Here is a 24,113-nt window from a genome sequence, read left to right as displayed (position 1 = left end):
TTTTCGGTGTGGTCTAAAGTAGTTTAATTATTAATTTTATTATTATTTGTTTCAGGCTCAACACAAGAACAATATGGAAATGCTAGACACAAGCCCTTCACCTGAACACCATCCATTACTAGCATACACAGAAGCAAAGCAAAGTAAAGAGGAAGAAAAATTACAAAGAAGTGGTGCTCGTGTTTTTAACACACCTGCTAGTAGAAGTGTCAAAGCAGTGCTTGCCCGAAGGACTACTAGCCCAAGCTTACCAAGTAGCCCAGAGTCCCTACCAGACTACCAGACCAAAAATAGCACTCTTACAAACGCAAATAGTACAACATTAGGTAAACGCTTCCTGACCCGATGTCAATCATCAGAAAAGAACAAAGCTTTATCAGCTCCGTCCTCTCCTTCTGGTGGTGTTAATCGTAATCACAATGCAGTCCATTCACCAGAGGAAACAGACACACAGCAGTCAAGTTCTTTAGAAGATGAAGTGTTTTCTTTCGTTGCTGATGAATCTGATCAAGTGTCTCGATATCAACGAGATTCACATGGTCGACCTCTTCTTCAATCAGGTCACAGAAGTCCATCACAAGAAGCTGATTATTTGGTTAATAACCAGGTTGTAAAAGAATCTGTATTAAAAAGTGAAGAGCTTATTGGTGAACATGAAATAGACGGTCTTGGAGGTATAGAACATTCTGAACATGAAGAAGCTAATGTCAGACACAAAGAAGTAAAAGGATGGCCTCTCCTGTCGTTTGATAATCCTAAAAGCCATGCAATTTTCTCAGACCATCAAAACCTGCAAAATATTCCTAAAAATCCACATGCATCCATGCCATTTTTCTTAGATCAGCCTCGTAATATTCATCTTCCACCAGTTGCTCCAAAACGTACATGGGCTCCACAGAGTATTGAGAGAGATTCTGGAATCAACAGCGAGTACGTTGAAGGATTTCCACTTTTGAAATTTAACGATGATTCAAATTATGAACTTGAAAAACATTCTAAAGAACAGTATTGGCAAAAGGAGGAACTGAAATTTAATTTTGAACCAATAGAAGAAAATGAGGTATATGGTAGCATCTGGGTTCCACCTCTTTTACATCTGGATCGATCAGCAGAATACCGTCAGCCCAACGTTAGTGAATTTCCTCACAAAAAACATAAGGAAAAAAAACTAGTGGAAAATGGGTATGGGTATGTCCCACCTCTTCTACACTTGGACAACACGCTAGACGAATACGACAGTAATTTATCCAAATATCTTAAAACTTTCTGGGCCAAAGAAAAGAATGTACACAGTCTGAAAGTGAAGCTTAGAGGAGAGCAGCCGTATGAAACAGACACTCTCAAGCAACCTCAACCTGATAAAGTATCAATGCCACTACTGAGGCTTCCAACAAAGATGAGCTCTGATGACAGTCATTCCAGGTACTCTATTTTGCCATCTTTAATATGATTTGTAAACAATGTAATGTCAATTTATGTGTGGTTGATTTTGCCAAGGCATTTGATCGGTTTGATCACACAATAGTCATTCAAAAACTAATTGATATTGAAGTGAGATCATTCATAATACCCATGGTGTGCCCAGGACACAAAGCTGGGGACTGTCTTATCTGTGTTCCTTATCAATAATGCTAGTTTAGGATGCTGTAGAAGATAGAACTATGTGGATGATCTCACTCTAAGGGAAGTTGTGAGAAATAAGTGAATTGACAAACATTTAATGTTTTAATTTTATGATAGAAAGCATCCCACTTCAAGGTTATATCCTTATCTATACTAATAGACTTAATATTCCTTTAAATGGCTCTGGACCTCATAATAATCTATTTTTATTAGTTATTTTAATTTTATATGTGTTGAAAATGAATTTTGTCTTGATGTTTATGTTTAGACGGCGACGCAGGAGACATCACAGAGATTCATCCGTAAATCACCAAGATGCTTCGTCCAGTCGGCTGTCATCAAGCAGTAGTGAAATTATGAAAGAATCCGAGTCTAAACCAAAGTCACAGAAACAAAAACGTAGAAAGTTACCTAAAGAACCATCAAAGAAATCTAAAGCAATTGATAAAAGGAAGAAACATAAAGAAAAGAAAACAAAGATTGAGGATGATGAAGAGGAAGAAGAAGATTTGACACCAGTTGTGATAACTGAAACTCGCAAAAGTAGTGAAACAATACCTTCTGAGGTAAATTATCAGAACAGTAATATTTAATTTGTTTTTTTTTTTCCTTTTTTAAAATGTACTGATTATAGCAATGTAGCAATTTATGACAAGAAATCTCTGAATGTTGTTTATTTTATTTAGTTTCACAAAATCTAAATAAATATAATATTAACAATTTGTTATAAATTTTAATAGGAATCTGACTTCCAACCAAAAGATACTGAAATGAAGAAGAAGAAAATGAGGTCACAGATGATACCAGAGAAAGGTAAGAATAGATTTCAAGTTTATCATTTATTCATTTGTGTTGATAGAATAAAGCTAAAAACAAAATGTATACCAGATTGATTCCAGAATGAAAGAAAATGTGAAGCTTTTTCCAAACCAGTAATTTTAAATGCCCAGTTAAGCATGTTTTATACTTTACATCAATCAATTCTAACTACACAAATTAGTACAACATGTATACATGACAAAAAATGTAATGAAGGAAGAATAAAGACTAAAGCTCTGTCTACACTATCAAACTTTATGTGACAAAAAATGCCCATATATGGACACGATGACATCATATCACTACCATTTGGGCACATCAAACTTTTTTTGTCAAACTAGTTTGATAGTGTAGAAAGAGCTTAAGCACATTTTAAGATGTTAGTTGTAATAATAGACAATAAAACAATAAAATAAAACACTTTCTTTCTTTCTTTTTCTTCGAATATCAGATTCCTATGATAACATATTGAAAGGAAGACAGGAATCCCGTTTTCCATCATCAGCTGAAGTTCATCTGAAAGCGGTTAGAGGTCTGCAAGCAAAACCTGTAGAAAGAGTTGATGCTGCCACAATGGCAACAGAAATGAAGAATGCTGGGACATCAATTGATCTTGATAAGGTCAGGCAACCAGATGATGAGGAAAATATACTGATTCTTGATAAAGATGGAACAGAAATTAGTAAGTAACAAATGATACAGTTTTTATTGCAGTATTTTAAATTGTTGTTGTGCAGATACCAGATAACAATAGAAAACAACAAAAAAGAACAAAAAAATGTTTACATATTCAATATCTACTAAACACAACATACAGTATAGTCAATTACTTCTCTGTCTCTTTTACTGTGCTCTCTTTTTCATCTGTCCTTTTTCATCATTTTCTTTTTAGATGATGCCATATCAGCATACACAACTGCTAAGACTGGTCTTGACAATGCTGGCAAGATACTTGCTCCTGATATCTTCTTTAAACTTCGTTTTGAACGAGATTCTCAAAACCAAGCAACAATTGCAGATCCTGATATAGAAGTAAGAATTTGTAGAGTTTTTAAAAATGTTGTTATGTAAAGAAACCATGTTATCCTTCAGCTGCTGTGATGTTTATATTTCTTTCCTTGCATATGTGTTGTGTACACAGACACATAATTCTACTGGAATAAAACAATTGCACATTTACATTTATTTTAACTTCTTTTATGTTATCATTATAGAGAGATAATCTCTAAACCTCTGGTAATACATACAAATGTGAAAAGCTATGCTAAAGTGAATATATAGTTGTTCAAAGTTCAACTGACTGTTGAAATTGTGAATATTTTAGTGAATATTCAATAAGCAAATAAATAGTAGTTGTAACTAATAGTTAAATGATTCTTCTATATTCAGGCTCCCCCACCAGGCAGAAATTATATAAGTGTAGTAGACCTAGAGGGCAGTAGATTATTAGATGATATTCCGCAAGCAGAACCTACACAAGTACATGTTTCCCCTGGAGAAGTGAAGCCTAGATCTCCAAGTCCTTCCATTGCATCTATGCATTACAGTGCCTTAAGGAATCGGGAAGCTGAGCCTGGCTTAGCATCGCCACGTGAGGTGCCGGATGAGGAGAAACCTGCTGGACCAGACCCGCTCACTAAGGAACTATTGGCTGCTAGAAGAAGAATAAAAGTGTAAGCAGAACTATGTTGTAACAACAATTAGGATAAGCAGGGAGTTGTTCAATTTGTTACTATTATTTTACTTTTATTTGTGTTGTTACTATTATTTTACTTTTATTTGTGTTGTTATTTCAGAGAAAAATATTCAAGAATAAAAGCAATCAGTGATGAAGAGAGAGAAGGTTACAAAAAGAGGATGAATATACAGCTGATGGAGATGGATGAACAACTGAAAGTGATTGATGAAATGAGTAAACAGATGGAGCAGGAATTTCAAGGAACTAATAAAGTAAGTTACAGGCTTTTTGCACAATTCAACATATTTTTGTGGCAGAAATCACTTTCCTATGATAAAAACAAATAGATTGCATAATTCATTTCTCCCATCTGCTATGTGGCTTTTTAATGCAAATGTTGTCAGGTGCACATATTTGTATCCAATTTTAATATGACACTGTTTTCTAACCAATTTTAGATATTATTACTACTTGCCATGTATTTGTTGCATTTGTATTTTACCCTTTTGGTGTCGTACTGTCATTTTTTCCCATTTCATCATATTTTATTATGTTTTTTATATGTAACAAGCAAGACAAATTTCGAGCCAGAGTTAATTTAATTGAGTTTTGATTTAATCTAAGTAAAATCTTTCTCTCATCTGTTTAAGTATATAGTTTTGTGGTTTAGTATGATGATCATAACACCTCACCTTACTGATGGAGTTACATAACTCTTGTTCTCTAGCTGTCTACCTTTTATTTCAGTAACGCATCACCTCAATAATGTGATTAGGATTATCTTCACATGCATTTCTTTCTATAATGTTTTTTTATGGTTTCTGTGTTCCTATTCAGTTACGTCGTTATGAATGTGTTCATGTTTATTTTTTTTTGCAGCTGATGAAGAATGTTGAAAACATGACAGACTTTTTAGCACCAAATATTGAGAAAACTGAGAAATGGACAACTACAGTTGTGGATAAACCAGAGAAGGGAGTGGAGATGTTACAATTAAGCAGTTTTGATGAGAAAGAAGAGAAACAATCAACATCTGTAGATGAAAAAGTGGAAGAGAAAAATGAAAGCACATTGGATGAGGAAAGTGACAAGTCAGAAGAAATGCAAAAAGATGCCAACAGGTTTGTATATGTATATATATATATAAACACATTAGGCAAAGAACATTAATTCTAAACCGCCCGATGATATACTGAAATTTAATTAATTCATTTGAAACGATAAAGATGAGGAAATCTGTGAGAATGAGAAAAAGTCGCCCCAATATATATATATATATATATATCTTTCAATTTTTTCCCTTCCATATTAATGGCATAACAAATTTCTTCCAATCAAAATATTGTTTTATTGCTGGACATGATGAAACCTTTAAATCTGGAAAAATTATGAGTACAGTATCAATATAGTTATTTTTCTTTTACATCATTTGACATTATTATTATTGTATGGATAATTATTGTATGGTTCTATTTAATAGTGATATGAGTGCAAACGATGGTGAAAACACTTTAGGAATATTGGGAATAACTGGAGTAAGTGACATCATTGCAGAGGTCATTGCTGATGGTGACCTGGATGCTACTGGCCTTGGAATTACTAAAGGACAACAGAAAGCTGCAAGACAAAAGGTCTTGTTGCAGTAAGTGTTGCAAGAGTAAAGATTGTATTAAAGAGTAAATTTGCAAAAACACAAATCACTTTTAGTTTCTACCTCCTTTTCATTGCAGTAGACATCTTTGTAATAACAATAATACCCAACTTAACTCTAAAACAAAATGTTTCTCAAACAGTCAGTCTCAAACATAAAAAAACAAACTATTATCAGGCAAACATAACACATAAGTTTTCTATAACATACGTTATATATAATCAATAGCATGCAACATCAACTGAAGTTTTATTTATACTGAATTCAAACTTTGATTTATTAATTTAATATTGATAAAACAAAACGTGGGTTTCTTTATTACAGAAAAACAAAGTTTGAGGAGATTGACAATTTGGATTTTACAAGTTTAAATTCCCAGCAAATTAGAGAGCTGCTAAAAACACCACGAGATGAAGAAGAAGACATAGTAGAAGCATGGCCATCATCAGTACAACCATCAAAGAGAACTGAACAACAACAAAAAGAATTGAAAGAATGGACAAAAAAGAAAAGAGAAAAAGCTTTTGACGAATATCGTAGCAAGCTTGGTGAATTAAGAGAAGCAGAGAAAACGCCATTTAAAACAAAACACAATGTAAGAATACTGCAGTAGATTCAATTACAATTTTCAATTTTATCATGCCAGGTTTGCAAATAAAAACAAAAATAGATTTTTTTGCACTTTTGCAATTATTCGCTTTTATTACCTAATGTTTTTTAATATAATATATTAAATATATATTTTTTTCTTTTACAGTCCACTTTAAAGGAGTTAAAGAAGACGGAATTGGAAAGAGAGAACAAAAGAAAGTAAGTTAACTTTATCGTATTTGTTTGCTAATTATGTTAAACATTTAAAACACCACATTATATCATTTATGTTCTTCTTCTTCTAATTACCTTACTCAGAGCCTAACATCTGAAGATTGAGGAGGTATTTTTATCTCTCTCATGAAACAGTCTGTAGTGTAAATAAATATGTTGAAATATTAACCTGAGTCTTGATTTTTCATTTATCATTTATTTTTTAAATGTTTGTATTTATACAGAACCAAAGAAGAGGAGGATTATGATGAGAGAGTAAAACATGCAAAGAGTCTGATGGACCAATTATTTACACAACAATCACAGGTGAAAGAAGTGACTAAAAACACACCACAGTCTAACATAAAGAAAGTTCCACCTAAGACACTTGCTAAGCCAGTCAGAGCAACATCAAGTTCAAAGCTACAAACAAAAAAGACGCATAAAACATACAAAAATGTTGAATCAGAGGAAAATAATAAACGTAGCTCTAAAATTGACCCGCATCATTACATGAAGCTTCGTGAAAGCTTTGAAAGAGGTGTGCCACTCCAAAGATCAAGTGAGAGAAAGCCATCACTGCAGATGATACTGGAGAGAAAGATGTTGAAAGAATTAGGGAAAGTTAGCGATCCAAGTAGCTCGAGTGATGATCAAGACGTTAAAGAAACCGATAAAGAAAACGAAAAACAACCTGTTGCTCCAGTCATGTATAAACCAAAGCCGTTTACTGCATTGGTCAAAGTTCAAAGGCCATCGGTCACCAGGAAAGGACATGATGTGCCAAGAACAGCAAAGACATATACAGAGATGTTGCAGAATCTGAAGAAAGACAGTACTGCAGTTAAGAAAGAAAGTAAAATGCCAGCAAATAATGGTCATAGTTTAAAAGGACAACAGAGGTTGTATGGTGAGGGCAGCAAACATTATATTAATGCTACATTATGGTTTATTCTCATGAAAAGTTTTGCCTTTTTTTTTCCAGAAAATCTTAATTATCTTAATAAATACTTCCTTGGATTTTGCCCACTTTTTCGTTTTCAAAAAATTACTAAATAATTGTTGGGAAGAGAAGTTTTTGTACTAAATTAACAGACAGGACCTGCATGAAATATGACATCCCAAGTCAAGGTAATATTTATTTGTTAGATTCTGATTTTGTTGACCTTCCAGGTACGAAACGACTTTCAGGAATGTCAAAGGTGAATGAGAGGCGGTCTCCAAGATATCCTAAGCCATACACCAAAAGGTTACAAGACATGAAGGAGAGGTCAAATAGACCGACAGGCATGAGAACACGTACACCCATCAAGCCTCGTCCTGCAGGTTAGTATCTGCCTTTGTTTTTCATTGCAATTCAAATGTACTTATATCTATTTGTCCATATTTCAAAATATATTCTACATTAATAAGGGCGTGTGGCGCAGGGTGTTGGATGTTGGACTACTGATGGTGAGATCGGGGGTTTAAGTGCAACGCTTGTGCATTGCTTGTGTCCTTAGGCAAGACATTTTACTTACGTTTGCCTCTCTCCACCCAGGTGTACAAATGAATATCTAGTACGATCAAAGCACAATGGCGCTAAGGCTGCATTGTGGGAGTATGTTTCCATTCGTGTTTGATCCAAAAATAACGGGGGTAATAATGTGAACCGCTTGGAGGTTATATGCACGAAGAATGACATGTTATTATATTATTATTTTTAATAGGTTTAGCTGAAACTGTAACGCTTGAAACAAGAAAACAACAGGTAGAAAGACGAGGCCTGAAAGCAGAGAGCAAACCAAGATCATCAACACCTTACACAGAAAGATTGGCTCAACTATCTATGTCTGGTACTTTCAAACCAAGAGAATCTGTAGTGAGTCCTCAGCCTAGGTTGGGATTACCGTATAAACCTAAAGAGAACTTGGGATCTACGTATGTCAACCGGTTGAAGCAGTCAAATGAAGGGGCTACCGCAAGCAATTACCAAGCAGTATATGGTATGATCATGTTTTATTTTATATTTTGAGTACATTATTTGTTAGTGTGCTATCACATTTGTTTCATTGGGAAATATTTATGCAAAAACATTTAAATTAATAGTACATCAATTTTATATAGTGCTTAATGCACGATACTTCTAATCGCACATTATTACCCCGGTCATTTTTGGGATGAAACACGTCTGGAAACATACTTCCATAATGTTGCAGCCAGTAATCAGCGCAGTTGTCTTTTGACCAAACCTTACTATGTTCAAAATAGTTATGATCCCAGATTGTCATTTCACAAAACAAAGTTTCCAGAGATTCTCTGTGTGGACTGATAACTTTTTAAACACATCATACATTATTTTTTTTACAAGTGTTTTACTTTAGACTTTTAGAACTTGAAAGGAATTAAGTATATTGTATTCTTTTTTTCAGAACCTGTACCAAAAGGAACTTATAAAGCTTACAAAGCAGCCCCTCTACGGACACCATCTTCTCGTCATCATCCCTACTTAGAGCAGAGAACACATGACTTTGATGACCAATCAGTGAGTGAGGGTAGTCCATGGACCCTATCGGACAGTATCAGAAATATACTTGGTGATGACAATGACGATAGCATGGCTGGGGCAAGTATTTTTAGAACATCTATGTTTACCCTTTTAAATCTACCAGCATTTTAATTTAGGAAATAAGTATTTATAATTTGTACAGTATCTAGTATCTGCCTCAGACGTATTGGCCATTGCCTTTCCTCTGGTCAAGGCAGGCACTGGACGATAGTGAGAATCTTAGGACCAATCAACCAGGACTGTTTAGTTCCATCCATCATTCAGATGAATGTAACACTAATTAACATTCGTTCGTGTCAGATGTCGGCCATAAAACATGGTCAAATTCTGTGAGAATCTGGTGATAGTCTATGGCAGTTCATTCATTGCAATCTTACACCTTCTGTCAATCCACATCCATTCCACTTTTAGGAATGACTTTTTGTTGTAACCTATTTTAATCTGTAATTTTTTTCTTTCAGATTTTAACCAGTGGTTATCCATCAGATGATGACCTTGCTGACCTTTACCTGGATGATGAGTTCAGTGACTACACCACTTCTGTCAACATCAGAGAACTTGAAGAAATTGCGTCTGTTAATAGTGGAAGCTTTGTCAGTATTGAGTGGGATGCCATCGACAAAATGATTGCAGATGTCAAGTAAACATTGTTCTGAAATTACATATTTTTTATACAAACAAGTGTTCATGTTGCGATGCTGTTAGCACAAATTATTGGTTGTAATAAGTACAATGTTGTTGAATGATATGCTCTTACTGAGTGGTGTAACAGCTATGAGCGCTCACTGGCTAAACCCAGGGGCCCTAGAGCATGAGCAGTCCAATGCAACTACCCAGCGTTGGAGGGCTCCTTAGGAGTGCTAAATCAGGGGCCCAGAGCATGAGCAGTCCAATGCAACTACCCAGCGTTGGAGGGCTCCTTAGGAGTGCTAAACCAGGGGGCCTCAGAACATGAGCAGCCCAACTGCAACTACTCAGCATTGGAGGGCCCCTTAAACCAGGGGCCTATGCCCACAGTGTTAGGCCACTACTCTTACTAATTCTTTACTGAAGAATTACTATTGTTTGTAAAATAGCACTAACTTTACTACAGTGTTATTACTATTTGATAAGTTATATTTCTTGATACACATAATAATAAATCTTCTAATTAGCAAAAATGGAAAACCAAAACCTACAGTATGCAAGCTATTACTAATAATTCTATGCAAACAGAAATCTGTAGTGGTACAGTAGTTGTTACAGAATTTACTTAATATTGATTCATTTATGCCATTTTATATTTGTTATGAATGATCAATAACAATACTATTAGGTTGATTTGTATTATACTTTTAATTTAAGCATGTAGATTTCATTTAATTCATTTATTTGTTCGACAAAAAACGTCTTGAATAAACCTTTTAAAGTCCCAGAAATAGATAGTTATATAGATACGTTATTCTTTGATTAAAGAGTATAGCTCCATGTATAAAACATCTATTGGTTATAACATTTGAACAATTATAATAACCCCACTTATATTATTTTTCGACAGCAGTCAAGCACAACAAGCATTAACTTTTACTGATATTTCATTTTGTATTTTATAATACATGCATGGATCTAGCCTTTAAACACAGAGCTACCTTCTATTACTATGTTTACTGTATCATTCCATAATTGTAAAAAAAATGTAAATTTGCAATATTTGTGCATCAAAGAAGAAGTATTGATATTATAAATTAATTATATTTTGTTTTATCAATTTGTGATTACAATTGTTTACTCTCACTATTATTATTTTGAAATGTGAAACAGGATAGAAAATGTCTTCATGGTTTAATAACAGTAATATGTCATTATACTCAGATTGCATTAACAATTAGCTTTTGTTTAGGCTACATTAAGGGGTGTGATTATACCTGAGCATGGTAAGGTAATAATAATTATTTTATTTTAACAAACAAGTATAATAATTACTACATAATATAAGACTATATCTAAATTTAGATTTATATTCATCCAAAAATGCTGATCCACCATTAAGAATTGGTCCAATTTAATGTTATGTTCAAGAAGAGATCCAAGTCAGTTCTGTAATAGTATGTTTATTTAGCAGCTAGTAAATTTAAAGGTTAAGCAAGCAGCTAAAATAGCTGAGTGCATATTAAGTTTGTTTTATATATTTGTTGTAATATACACAGTACGTATAAACACTTTGATTGGTGCTAATTTGACTTTTCATACATTTGCATTGTAATTAGAAATTGAATGTAATATAACATATATTTTGAAATGATCTGTATATTTGTATTGTACATAATATTAATTGCTGCAATAAAACATATCCATATTTCTCAACTATTTCTGTATTTCAATTACCATACTGTTAGGTATCCATATTCAACTCCAATTGTATTATATATTTTTTTAAGATTTCATATCTTCTTATAGAGTCATAAGTTTACAGTTGTGTCAAAAATAGAAGAATAGAAATGTTGCCATTTTCTGAAAAAATCACTGTACAAGGAGTTGCACTTTTCAAAATTCAATTATTATGTAATAATATTGCTACATATGCGTATATATTGCGTTATCATCATCTTATAGACACATAGTAAGCAGTTATGTTTAAAAATAAAAGGGTCAAAATTTGGCCCTTTTTGGAAAAAATCCCTGTACTATAGTACAGGGATTTTTTCAAAAAATGCCCAAAATAAGCACTTTTCAAAATTAAATTATTATGCAATAATATTGCTACATATGCGTATATATTGCGTTGTCATCATCTTATAGACGCATAGTAAGCAGTTATGTTAAAAAATAAAAGGGTCAAAATTTGGTCCTTTTTGGAAAAAATCCCTGTACTATTATAGTACAGGGATTTTTTCAAAAAATGCCTAAAATATGCACTTTTCAAAATTCAATTATTATGCAATACTATTGCTACATATGCGTATATATTGCGTTATCATCTTATAAACGCATAGTAAGCAGTTATGTTAAAAAATAAAAGGGTCAAAAATTGGCCCTTTTTGGAAAAAATCCCTGTACTATATAGTACAGGGATTTTTTCCAAAAATGCCCAAAATATGCACTTTTTAAAATTCAATTATTATGTAATAATATTGCTACATATGCATATATATTGCGTTATCATCATCTTATAGACGCATAGTAAGCAATTATGTTAAAAAATAAAAGGGTCAAAATGTGGTCCTTTTTGGAAAAAATCCCTGTACTATAGGGCAGGGATTTTTTTTTTAAATGCCAAAAATATGCACTTTTTAAAAATCAATTATTATGCAATAATATTGCTACATATGCGTATATATTGCATTATCATCATCTTATAGACGCATAGTAAGCAGTTATGTTAAAAAATAAAAGGGTCAAAATGTGGTCCTTTTTGGTTAAAATATCAATGTATTAAGTGTAATATTGTATGTACTTTGGTAAATTCCCAAAACAACTTTTTTCAATAATATTGCTATATATTATTATTGAACATCATCTTATAGGCTTAGTAGTATTTTGATTTATATTTGACAAACACATCATACATGTACTGTAGGGTCTACTTGCTCTAATAACATACATTTATTGTACTGCAATTATTCATTTCATTGATGCCATTGTACAACTTTATTTACATATTGTTTTAAAACCATTTTCTTTGCATCTTCCAGTTAACCAAAGGAAAGTTGTACTTTTGATACAATAAACACAACAGTTGGTTGAAATAAACATTCTTCTAATCTTAACCACACCTTAATTACTTTTCTGGTACCTTATACCACCACTAATCAAGCTGCTTTATTTCTTTATGTCACGGCACTGTTACACAGTGTAAACATACTTTACACAGTAAAGCATTTTGATAGGTCTACACTATGTTATATATTACAGTTTCTGGACTTCAAACATATGCTTACTTCAGATACACAATGTACATATATACACTACAGTGCTTAATAAATGTATCAATACACCAACATAATATGTTATAACATCATTTTAAATTTTAAACGGCTGGTTTAATATGAAAAATCTAAAAAAATAGTTCCATCTTGAAAATCAATCCCTAAATGAAATTACTACAATCAGTTTCTGATAAATGTTAACACTTTGTTTAGTCTTTTTAAACAATAATTTTCATGCTTTTCTAAATAAATAAATTAGAAATACCAAATTCATTTTAAACAATATTTTCAAATCAAATAGTAATAATACTCAATTATCGTAACTAGCAAAAGATATATTAATCCTTTGACAGTACGAGTACCAGATACAAAAATAAATATGAATGTATGATAAATAATAGATTAAATAATAATAGTATTGATTATTTCAATAACACAGTGATTGAGGAGAGAGTCGACATTTGATAATAAACAGGCTCGGGATGTATAATTATGATTGGGTGTAACCCACTACGCCGCCAGGGGATAGATTAACATTGTGACAAAATTTTACAGTTTTAATGCCGCATATAGTGACAGAATCAAGGGTGACCTGAATTAGCAAGGGATTGTGTAGTAATTTAAAGGGAAGAAGTAATATACACATGGAGAATATCAAACACACTGACAACAAACCAATATCACTGACAAGATATCAGAGGGAGACATAGGTACTTTAAATTATGGTAGACCCTCCCTGGGTACACACACTCTCTTTGGGGAAGACTCATTAAATGTTAGCATAGACACCTGGGACGTAGGTCCTTGAACGGGGGTACTAGATTTCTCAAGGGATACAAGTCTGACAACAGTAGTACATCGGGCCTTGAACTTGTGTAAAACCATCCTAAATAATGTGTTAAATAAAACCCCTTTCTTTGGGTACAGTGGCTACAGAACCTGTAGTTTGGCACCTCCTGGAATAGATACCCTTGGCCTCAGCTTCCTCACACTAATTCAGTTTCTCACAGAAGCTACCACCACCTATGTATATTAAACATTGAACCTTGTATATAGTTGAGGCTTTTGAACACCTTGTGAACCTTTCAGTAAGATGTAGACCCCTCCCAAACAACAGGTTGTCTGTTGAGTTAGTTTGAGGTTAGAGCAGCCACGGGGCAATGTGTAGAAGGCCAGGCACACAAGATTAACACACAATGAATAGCCAGCTTGGCAACAGATGCAGGGTTGCTGAAACACAACCCACAGCAGCATCAGACTAGCATTAAACTCTAGTAGGTGTACTAGTAATAGTGATGATATAACAGCTAATACAACTGCATGCACCTGTTATTGCATTATATATTTTGGAATTACAGTAAGGAAAAATCACTTTTTAGATACTTTTATTTTTAAAATAGAAAGGCCTAAAAAAATGGGTCAAATAAGAAGTAGATTTGACAAGGCTTGTATTAACCAGGTCAACACTATATCAATAAATCTATTCTATTCCAAACAGAAACAAAATGATCATTGAAAAGGTGGATATTATGATTAAAGGTCAAATTAAATAATCATAACACAACATACAAGTCAACACAATAATCTACACTTTACTTTCTGTAAATGCAACTTGTAATTCCAAATCCTAAGCAAGGTCATTGCCCTTATACAAGATTAATTAATAAATAAAATAATTAACAAATCTTAAATAAATTGACTCTTTAATTTTCCAAAGTGATTAATATGATTCCAAGGTAGGATTTATAATAAAGGATAACATTATTTTGCATTTTAATGTGTAATAATGCCAACAAGGTCCAATTTCAGATTTTCATTCTTTTAAATCTCTCAGGAGAATTATAAAGTCACAAAAAATCTTCCCCCGGGAATGTTTAATCATTAAAAGTTATCTACTAATTAATATCTCTTATCTCGGTTCCTGAGCAAAGGACTAACATAGCTTGCGTTAATTTATGGGATTAATATGCTTAAAGGTGCTGCGATACCAGGACACAACATGCCATAGTGCTCTAACCACGTACCTAGACTACAAGAATATGTCAATTCATTGTGACTAGGTAGGCTTACATAGCATTGCCGTGGGTGTGAGGAACTCTTGTATCTGCATCAACCTATTACTAATACTAATTAATTGTATTTTACTTTACATTTGATCTTATTCATTATTCAGTCAACAAAAATGTTTTTCAAAGCAAATTGGTACTGTACATCAGAATAATCAATTAATCAGAATATTAAAATAATTACAATAAAGTACAACATTAAATTTTGAGTCTTATATCATACAGACAGATTGTCCTCTTGTGTTGGATGGTCTGTAACACCATATTTGGGTTGTCCACTTATGAAATATTATTATTATATTATTAATACTATTACAGAAACATTTTCAGTAAATTCCACAGTTTTGTGACTACACTGATAGTGTAAATTTGGACATAGGAGACAAATATACGATAATCAAACCTAATTATTATTATATTAATAATATAAATATTGATATCAAAACGCTAGTATGACACTGTATACAACAACAGGTGAAGTTTGTCAGTAGTCGGATAGTACCAGTAACGCTACAGGAAGGATCTGTTAACAGTCCATGGTCAGTGAAGTGGTCAGCTTGGTGGTGTTGCACGCCAGGATGCTCCACTTAATCAATCATGTCCTCTTCAGGGTCACTCACCTACCATATACACTGGTCAAGCCTTGTTATAAATGGCACAATATTGTGAATATTGAAACATATTACTTTAGTATGTTTTTGTACAGGTAGACAGCAAGACTACTCACAATGCAGGCATAATGTAAGCAATGTTGTCCAATATTGAAACCTGAAAGATATTTAAAAACACATTGTTAAAAAAGATGTACTATGAACCTACCTACAAAAACAGTTGTTTTAGCATTCATATTTTTGTTCTGCTACATAATGTTGGCATGCACTTAAATAGCACAAAACAGATTTTTTCGGTATAAGATTCTTTTATTACCTACAATTGACATAGTTCTGAAATAAAATATTATCAATGATGATGACCAAATGATTGATGCGGGGCGAATCTTGAAAAATGCGTAACAAGATCACTGAAGCATAACAAAACAATATTTTATTATAGTTAACAAGACATTCAACTTAAAGAACCTATTGAAAGTTAAAAATAGTAACAAACGGCAGACACAAATATTTGTTAAAAAAAGTGTGAATGACCGTTAGGGTAACTGTGAGAACCGCGAAAAATGCCGAAAGCATTTTAAAACATCTGTCTTGGTAAGAATGAAAGGTAAATTGCCGACATAACAAGCTTAGTAAACACTGGATGCTACAGAAGGCTGTCAAATCTAATTTAAATGCTGCTTCATCTACTATTCTTGAATGCAGCTTTCATTCTTCTTTGCCAAGATTGTATCATCAACTCTGTACCCTCTCCACTTAGTTATCTAATTTGTTATTTAATTCCTTCATAGTGTACTTGAGTAGTTTGCTTGCTTGGATATTGAAAGTCGAAAGTCTTTTACAATAAAATAAATGACTGTTGTGAATAACTCTTTGTTGTAATTTTTATTTTAAATTTTAATCGTTTTAACAGAACCTATGTGGTTGTTTGCAATCTGCATTTTTAATATTGCATTTTTAATAGTTTTTTAACAGTATTTTAACATATTAATAGTATTTTAACATTGACTTTTGCAATTTGATGTATTTTTCTTTGTTGTCCTAATTATGCCAAGCAAAACAACCATTTTAAAGTGAACCCATAACATTTCTTGAATCTTGAATATGATTTAAAATGAATTAATTTAAAAACCTATTTAAAAATAGGCTGGTCCAATGGTGGCCAGTATTAGGAGAATTAGAACAAACCAACTACCTGTAATGCAACTATAAACTTTTACATTTTAGTTCTATATACAGGTAGGGATCTTACAAAATAGAAATTAGTAAAGTACAGTATTTGCAAATAAAGATATCCTGCTTAAGCTCTGTCTACACTATCAAACTTTATGTGACAAAAAGTGTGATGTGCCCAAATATGGTAGTGATATGCCGAAATATGGTAGGGATATGACATCATCATGTCCATATATGGGCGCATCACATTTTGTTGTCACATAAAGTTTGATAGTGTAGACAGAGCGTTAGATTGCATGAATGGTAGTGCTTACATGTGTGTCTTTTCTACAGCCTCGTAGTTCAGGTACTTGTGATGTTAAGCATAGCAGTGGGCCTAGTGCACATATGGTGGAATCCAGTAGTACAGACAGACTGCCTTGAACTTCCATTTGTGTATTCTGCAAGAATAACATTTAAATGGGAAGCCTACAGTAGTGCCAATAAAGCGCTAACTAAAGCTCTGTCTACATTACTACAATAGTCTACACTATCAGACTAAAAAAGAAGTGTGATGTGCCCAAATATAGTAGTGATATGCTTAAATATGGTAGTGATGTGACATCATCATGTCCATACATTTACCATAAAATAAAGGAATGACCTGGTTTAATGTATATGGGCACATCACATTTGTTGTCACATAAAGTTTGATAGTGTAGACAGAGTGTTAGATTAGTTCACAAATAAATACAAGACAAAGTAAAATTATGAATAATTCCACTTGTCATCATGGCAGAGGATATACAGGTCAACAAGAAAAGAAACCACAAAATGATTCTTAAATTTCCTTTTTGTATTGAGGTTTTAAGTTTTTAACGTTCACTTTATTTGTATTTTAAATTGCAGTTCCACATACTGTACATAATCAAGTTTAAAATTTAAAATAAAAATAGGTAACCTTTTCTTCTACTTGTGTAATTTGTCTGTTTTGTTTTGTTTAAAAGTAATGTCTTCTTATGATAAATGCAAGATAGTTTCATCAGTATCATAATTATTGTATACTGTATGCAAAATATTTCAAGCAATTTCTAATATTTTTAGAACCTAGAGTAACGTAATAATAGTGAATTAAAAATAATATTGATCAACTTTGGAAATTTTAAAGTACCTGATGTTCTTGAAGTTTTTGTCCAACATTACTAAGCGACTCGCCTAACAACAACAAGTGAGCTGCAACATCAACAGGATCCGTGTTGGGTGGGTTAATTCGGACACTGCTCTTAGATCTAGGCAGGCTTACACTAAACCTTCCTTCTCTCACTTGCTTAGTACTGCTTGTTGAACTTCTTCTGCGGTTACTCAAATGCGTACCTGCGAGGCGATGCCATTCTACCTTTTCTTTGTCCGTTAACTTTTGCCAGAGGGCGCCAAGCATTTGGCTGATCGTTCCGAAATCTGCTGCATCTGTAAATAAAATTTATCATGCTATTAAATGTCTTCTCTTACATACATTATTCATTAAATATTAGTTTAATTCTGAAGCCAAATTACTGAAAAAATTAGAATGCTGAGGGTATCAGTGGCTACTGTCGATCTCAATGGAGATACAAATACAGTACAGCAAAACAAGCATCAAAATGGTAAAGCAAACAGCAAGAAAGAAGTGCAAAGCTTTCAGAAAAAAAACCTACAGTATTCCTTTGTGAGATATGTAGTATAATATTCCAATTGTTAATTAATATTTTTGATGATGTCAATCAAATTTAATTTAATGCATGACAAATCAGCATGCTTGTTTCTGGGAAGGAGAAGGGAACTATAAATATTATTAGGTGATGATAATGTAGTAGCCTTCATTGAAGGTGATGATATAATGTAGCAGCCTTCGTTTGTGGCCACTTTCCTTATTGACAACCTTGACAAACTATCCAATACAGGGCACTTTCTTTAACCAATTTAAAAACTTTAACATAGAACCACAAGCTTCCCCTAAACTTGAATCATTATATAAGTCTTAAGCATATCAGAAATTCCATGTACTGTACACCTACTGTTAATAGAACTCTAAAGCAGCTCTGTCTACAGTACACTATCAAACTTTATGTGACAAAAAATGTGATGTGCCCATATATGGACATGATGATGTCATATCACTACCGTATTTAAGCATATCACTACCATATTTGAGCACATCACACTTCTTTTTTAGATGGATAGTGTAGACAGAGCTTTACATTTCTGTAGGTCAAAAATGTAATCAAAAACTTAAATACTACAAGTAATTCCAAGTTTCAACATATTAAACATGTACAGTATTATTGCAATCTAATTTGCCAAAGACATTTGAAACAGAACAAAACATTAAAGTCACAATATTTCATAGGAACAAATAAAGACATTAATTTTTATAGTAGATATTAAGTTTAAATTGAAACCGATTATAAAACTCATTGTGGTATGAAATTGAGTTTGTGCTCATCTTGTTTATGTTGGTTTAATTTAATGGTTTCCTGATATCAACATCTTTATAACTTTTACACTTCCTGTGATTGTACTCTAATGGTGTCTTATCCCACATGGCACCTCATCATACCATTTTACATATAATTTAATTTTTTTATTTTATGTCTACTGTATAGGCATATATGGCCAAGGATTACCAATAGTAAATTAAGCACTGTGCTATCAGATAGTGGTAATCTAAACTTGTTTAATATAAAACTGAGTGACCATTTGCTCAATTAATTTAGCTCAAGACACGTCTGCTGTCAGCTGCCTTTGGAAATGTATAAGGTTATTGTTTAACTACTGTAGATACCCACATTACTGAGAACACCTGTGAGTAATGTGCTGGCAGGTCTGTGCACCCTAAATTGCCGGTAAACGGAAGCAGTGATGTGGGTTCCATTGGTCTGTTTTTATTCCAGTTTTTTCAAAAAATTGTTTTCATGGCTTTCACAAGCGCCTTGAGCACTTTGTGGATATGGGCGCTTTATGAATCTTATTAATTTCCAAAACTGTTTCAAGAAACTAAAAAGAACTTCCACAAAATACAGTAGTACTAATAAATTGAATAACCTAACTGTCTTCCGATTGGTATCTTGTCATCGTCATCCTACTGTAAGTAGACCCCTAAACTAATAATAGGTATCATTTAGCAATCATAGTCATTACAAGTAGATCCCTAACATAAGATAATAGACTGTGTTCTAATTTAACTATTTAAAATTGACAGAACAAATATGAAACCACAATTAAAATCAATTTGCTGTAGAAAGCTGATAGTACAGTGCCCTTCAGAAGGTTCAAGGAAAAACCAGAATTTAAAGTAAAGACAAAAAAAACTGTTTAACTGAGATATTCTGGGTACATACAATGTATTAAAAAACATTGTGAACTACAGTACAGTTGGTTAAAAAGACATCATCTTGGTATTAATTAACAGACAGACAGAATACACAAATGGTAAACACAGAGAAACCACAAAGACGACCAAATAAACATAATGATGTTATGTTTGTTGTCTTACCTATGTTTGGATTATCAATCATAAGCTGCTTCCTGTAATGTTTGCACCACATTTGGTAAGCTGATAAAGGTTTCTTCACCTGAAATGATAATAGCAGTTAAAAGACTAAAATGATACTGTACTGCACATGGTAATCCCAGAGAGATGTAAATCATCTCCCTGGTAATACAGATGAATGTGTTGTATGTTTACAGCAGTGTTAAACCAGCCCTCAAAATTGAAGCAATACATCCAGTTGTGATAATAATTAGTACAAGTGGACAAATCACACAATAGTCATATATGACTAGTGTTGGATTTGAACTTGCGATCAGTAATTCTTAGACACTTTACTTATGTTTGCCTCTCTCCACCACCACATGTGTACAACTGAAGGTAAATATTACTGGCTGCAACATTCTGGGATTAATGTTTACAAAGATGTTTTTTATCCAAAATATAGCCGAGGTAATAATACAGTATGAAGCGCTAGAGGTTTTGTGCATTAAGTGTCAAGATCGATTATTATTATCATCATAAATTAATTGTTAATTACCTTTACTTTAGCCTTGGCATCCCCTTTGGGTGATAAATTCTTCTTTGCTTTAGCCTGAATTTTTTTCAATTCCTTTTTCACTTCAGTTTCATTCATTATCTTACTGCCAGTGCTGGTGCTAGGCCTACTTGGAGTGTCTCCTTGCACTCCTTTCATAGACTCTGGCAGCATGAGGTTGGGTGGTGGTCCATACAGTTTAGACTTTATCTTCACTCCACCCGATGTTTTAATGCCTGTGCTTTTGAATTTTGGTCGTTTTGGTTTATTGTGCTTGTGACGTTTCTTTTCACGATGTCTTTCGTGTCGCTCCCTTCGTTCACGTCTTTCTTTTTCTTTCTTCCTCCTCAATTTCTCAAGCTTTTTCAATTTGCTGTGACTCTTAATTTTCAGTTCTTTAATAGGAGCTTCTACTTGTACAAGTGGTTGCTCCAAATCTAATGCCATGTCAATATCATTTAACACTGATTCATCAATGGTCAATTCAATAGGCTCTGGAGCAGAAGGCGTTTTAGATTTTTCTTTACTTTTCTTTTTCTTCTTTTTATGACTGCTAGAATGTTTATGACTACCGTGATCTCCCAGTATAATCTGCAAACCACTCGATTTATCATCCGAAACGGATGATGTTGATAATTTAGATTTTTTACTTTTACTTTTCTCACTTGTATTAAGTTCATAATTAACTTTGTTTAATTCTTGTATTTGTTGAGAATCGATATCTAAATGTTTCTTTTTCTTGCTTTCCGTTTTTTTAAGAACTATAGGTTCGATCGATTCTTGGCTGGAGAACTCGCTAATTGACAGCTCACCGTCCTGCCTAACTATTCTTGTTTTGATGGGTTCTTTCTTTTTCTTTTCAGGTTTATGTTTAGATGAGCAGCTAGCAGAATCATCTACTAACTCATCAGTAGATTTATCGGAATGTTTTGGTGATAAAATTAGTTTTAATTTGATTCCACTATCAGCATCTTGCTTGATCATAATGCTACGATCTGGAGATGTATCAATTTCCAGACGAGGTTTCTGACTTTTCTTAGAGGCTCTTTTAGCAACGGTTATCTCGCTTTCTGGGCATTTTAACACTGGTTTAATCTTGATTTTTGGAGGCATACGTTCTCTATCTGAGGAACTGTCTTGGCTGGTTAAATTGCCATCACTGCCACCTTTGCTTCGTTTCCTCTTTTGTGTTACAGACTCGGTCACAGCACCCTCCGCAGCCGCTACATCTTTTTCTTTTTTGATGGATGATACAAGCAGTTTAGCAGACTTGCGGCGATTTCTTGCTGGTCTTGTTAACAAGTTTGATTCAAATTGAAATGATTCTTCTACAAATAAACACAGATCATCAAAAAGTTAAATTCATGTTCAAGAAGGATCAGTAAGTTGTTTGGGTGTTTTCTATCATTTAGGATCAGAATATATAAAGCGAGTGTACTGTACATGCCCTTCATTTATGCATTTAAACCTTCTTGAGAAACTACAGTACTATATGCATGCAATTGTTATCAGAATTGTATCTGTGGCCTGAGATACAGTAACTGTAAAAATGTAAAAAAGAAGGTTACAGTACCTGCTGAAGATCCTTCATCAGGCTCTTCTTTCACACTTTTCAATTCCAATTCTGCTGCTTCTGATGTTCGCTTTCGTTTATTTCGTGTCGACATGGTAATTGTTGTTTACAAAATCTGAGAGAAAATTTACTTAAACTTCTTATCCACAATCTTCACGAATCGTACTGTGGTCCCAGTTTTATGGCTAAATTTGAAATTGCACAAGGATTTCCTTGGCAATTAGGTTTTTTCTTGAGCAATTTGAATCAAAATACTTCCACAGAATTGCACAGAAAATTTTGAACTGCACAAAATTAGTATTATTAAAACGTAAAACCAAATCTTATATCATTGATAAAATAAAATGTTATAATAAGATAAAACGATTAAATAATATAGGCCTAATATAAATAATTAGGCCTAGACGGCAAAAAGTTCATCATTATTATTGAATTAGCAATAATTTCCAAAAAATTGCGTATAACATACGACCAACTAGCTAATCTAGTAGTAGGCCTTACTGATTGTTGTGCAGGCGCCTACCCTAGGTATAGGACTCCTAGTAAGAGGTCGAGGCTAATTTATTTAGCAGACCGTCATAGGCCCACTAGAGTAGGCCTAGGCGGCACTGGCTAGGCCTAGCTACTTACTACTAGGAGGAGAGGTAGCCTACACAAGAAGTAAATTACTGCTCTCTCTAGGCTAAAGCTGGCCTAGGAATCTAAGAAATATATAGGCAATACAATGAATCTATAGCATGCACAACAAATGCATATCAATGTCATCTCACCTTATTAACAGAGTTTTTTCTTTAAAGTATGTATGAGTGTAAGCCTAGCTAAGTAAAATTTGGATCATCGCGCGAACTCTCAAGAAAACGAAATCCGCCATTAATCGACGACCAAAAAAAAGCTATCGAGAAAGAATGATGGGAAGGAAATGCGCCACCAACGATAACAGTTAAATGAAAACAGTTTTGGTGAACAAAATGAATTTCAACAAAATTGATAATTAAGTCGATAATTAAATACAAAATAATAAAATAACAACATTACCGTAAATATGGTACAATTAGTAATGAGATAAACAAAGCTTTCAAAATGTTCTTTATAAAAAATGTTAAGGTGTAACAGCAAAATACTCAAGTCAATTATAATAATGACGGATAGGCCTAAATAGGCTAGGACCCATGACTTGGCTCTTCATTAGATTCCAGTTTTACCAATTGTAGAATTGGCTAAAAAAATGCATTTATCAAAAAAACAAAAAAAATGTCCTGAATGGCTAAAGAGGAATTAGTGCCTCATAGGCGGGACAAGGGAGTCCAATTGCAATGCAAAAGATGTAGAACGTTCAGCACTTCTTTTACATTTTTTAGACCATCGACCCCACCTATTTAAAAAAAAACCAGTTTTGGTAATGCGGCTAGAAGGAGATAGAGCAACCAATTTTGGTTTGGTGCTATAATGTATTGGTTGAAGCATATCGGCGGAAATGGTTATAGCTACGTTGAACTTAGACCAATAAAATATAAAACGCATCGAAAGAAAATCAGTCAGGATATAGGGCTAGTAATAGTTAGAAAGGAATTAAGGTCCTGACCTTGTAATTAATGTTTATGATTAGAACGATCAAC

General features: G+C 33.3%; 3 protein-coding genes across 4 annotated transcripts in view; 2 read left to right on the top strand and 1 right to left on the bottom strand.

Moving 5' to 3' along the window:
- The window catches only part of LOC144844489 (uncharacterized), a 48,882-nt gene extending 37,416 nt beyond the window's left edge, over positions 1-11,466 (top strand). The window contains exons 15-30 of the mRNA XM_078701425.1: positions 56-1,422; positions 1,892-2,189; positions 2,364-2,436; positions 2,894-3,124; positions 3,335-3,474; positions 3,832-4,115; positions 4,239-4,392; positions 5,000-5,241; positions 5,601-5,762; positions 6,096-6,366; positions 6,529-6,581; positions 6,821-7,485; positions 7,749-7,901; positions 8,285-8,560; positions 8,987-9,180; positions 9,585-11,466. Of these exons, the coding sequence (XP_078557551.1) occupies positions 56-1,422; positions 1,892-2,189; positions 2,364-2,436; positions 2,894-3,124; positions 3,335-3,474; positions 3,832-4,115; positions 4,239-4,392; positions 5,000-5,241; positions 5,601-5,762; positions 6,096-6,366; positions 6,529-6,581; positions 6,821-7,485; positions 7,749-7,901; positions 8,285-8,560; positions 8,987-9,180; positions 9,585-9,767 (4,746 nt within the window). The 3' untranslated portion in view covers positions 9,768-11,466. The remainder of the gene's footprint in view (positions 1-55; positions 1,423-1,891; positions 2,190-2,363; positions 2,437-2,893; positions 3,125-3,334; positions 3,475-3,831; positions 4,116-4,238; positions 4,393-4,999; positions 5,242-5,600; positions 5,763-6,095; positions 6,367-6,528; positions 6,582-6,820; positions 7,486-7,748; positions 7,902-8,284; positions 8,561-8,986; positions 9,181-9,584) is intronic.
- LOC144845763 (uncharacterized) overlaps positions 1-15,393 on the top strand; it is a 113,100-nt gene extending 97,707 nt beyond the window's left edge. Inside the window, exon 32 of the mRNA XM_078703194.1 lies at positions 15,381-15,393. The gene's annotated coding sequence lies outside the window, so the exon portion shown is untranslated. The remainder of the gene's footprint in view (positions 1-15,380) is intronic.
- Positions 12,677-23,389, bottom strand: LOC144844495 (uncharacterized). 2 transcript variants are annotated; one of them, XM_078701432.1, is made up of 8 exons: positions 23,268-23,389; positions 22,498-22,612; positions 20,928-22,252; positions 20,393-20,471; positions 18,032-18,327; positions 17,196-17,321; positions 15,786-15,862; positions 12,677-15,739 (listed from the first exon to the last, which is right to left on the bottom strand). In XM_078701432.1, the coding sequence occupies exons 2-7, from the start codon at positions 22,589-22,591 to the stop codon at positions 15,818-15,820; spliced, it is 1,965 nt and encodes a 654-aa protein (XP_078557558.1). In that variant the 5' UTR covers positions 22,592-22,612; positions 23,268-23,389; the 3' UTR covers positions 12,677-15,739; positions 15,786-15,817. The 2 variants fall into 2 exon arrangements, with proteins under 2 accessions (XP_078557558.1, XP_078557557.1); XM_078701431.1 differs by having other exon boundaries at positions 12,677-15,862.
- Positions 23,390-24,113: the final 724 nt, after the last annotated feature.

Source organism: Antedon bifida, chromosome 6 (assembly GCF_963402885.1).
Source record: "Antedon bifida chromosome 6, ecAntBifi1.1, whole genome shotgun sequence".
NCBI lineage: Eukaryota > Metazoa > Echinodermata > Crinoidea > Comatulida > Antedonidae > Antedon > Antedon bifida.
This window is presented reverse-complemented; position numbering and strand designations above follow the sequence as displayed.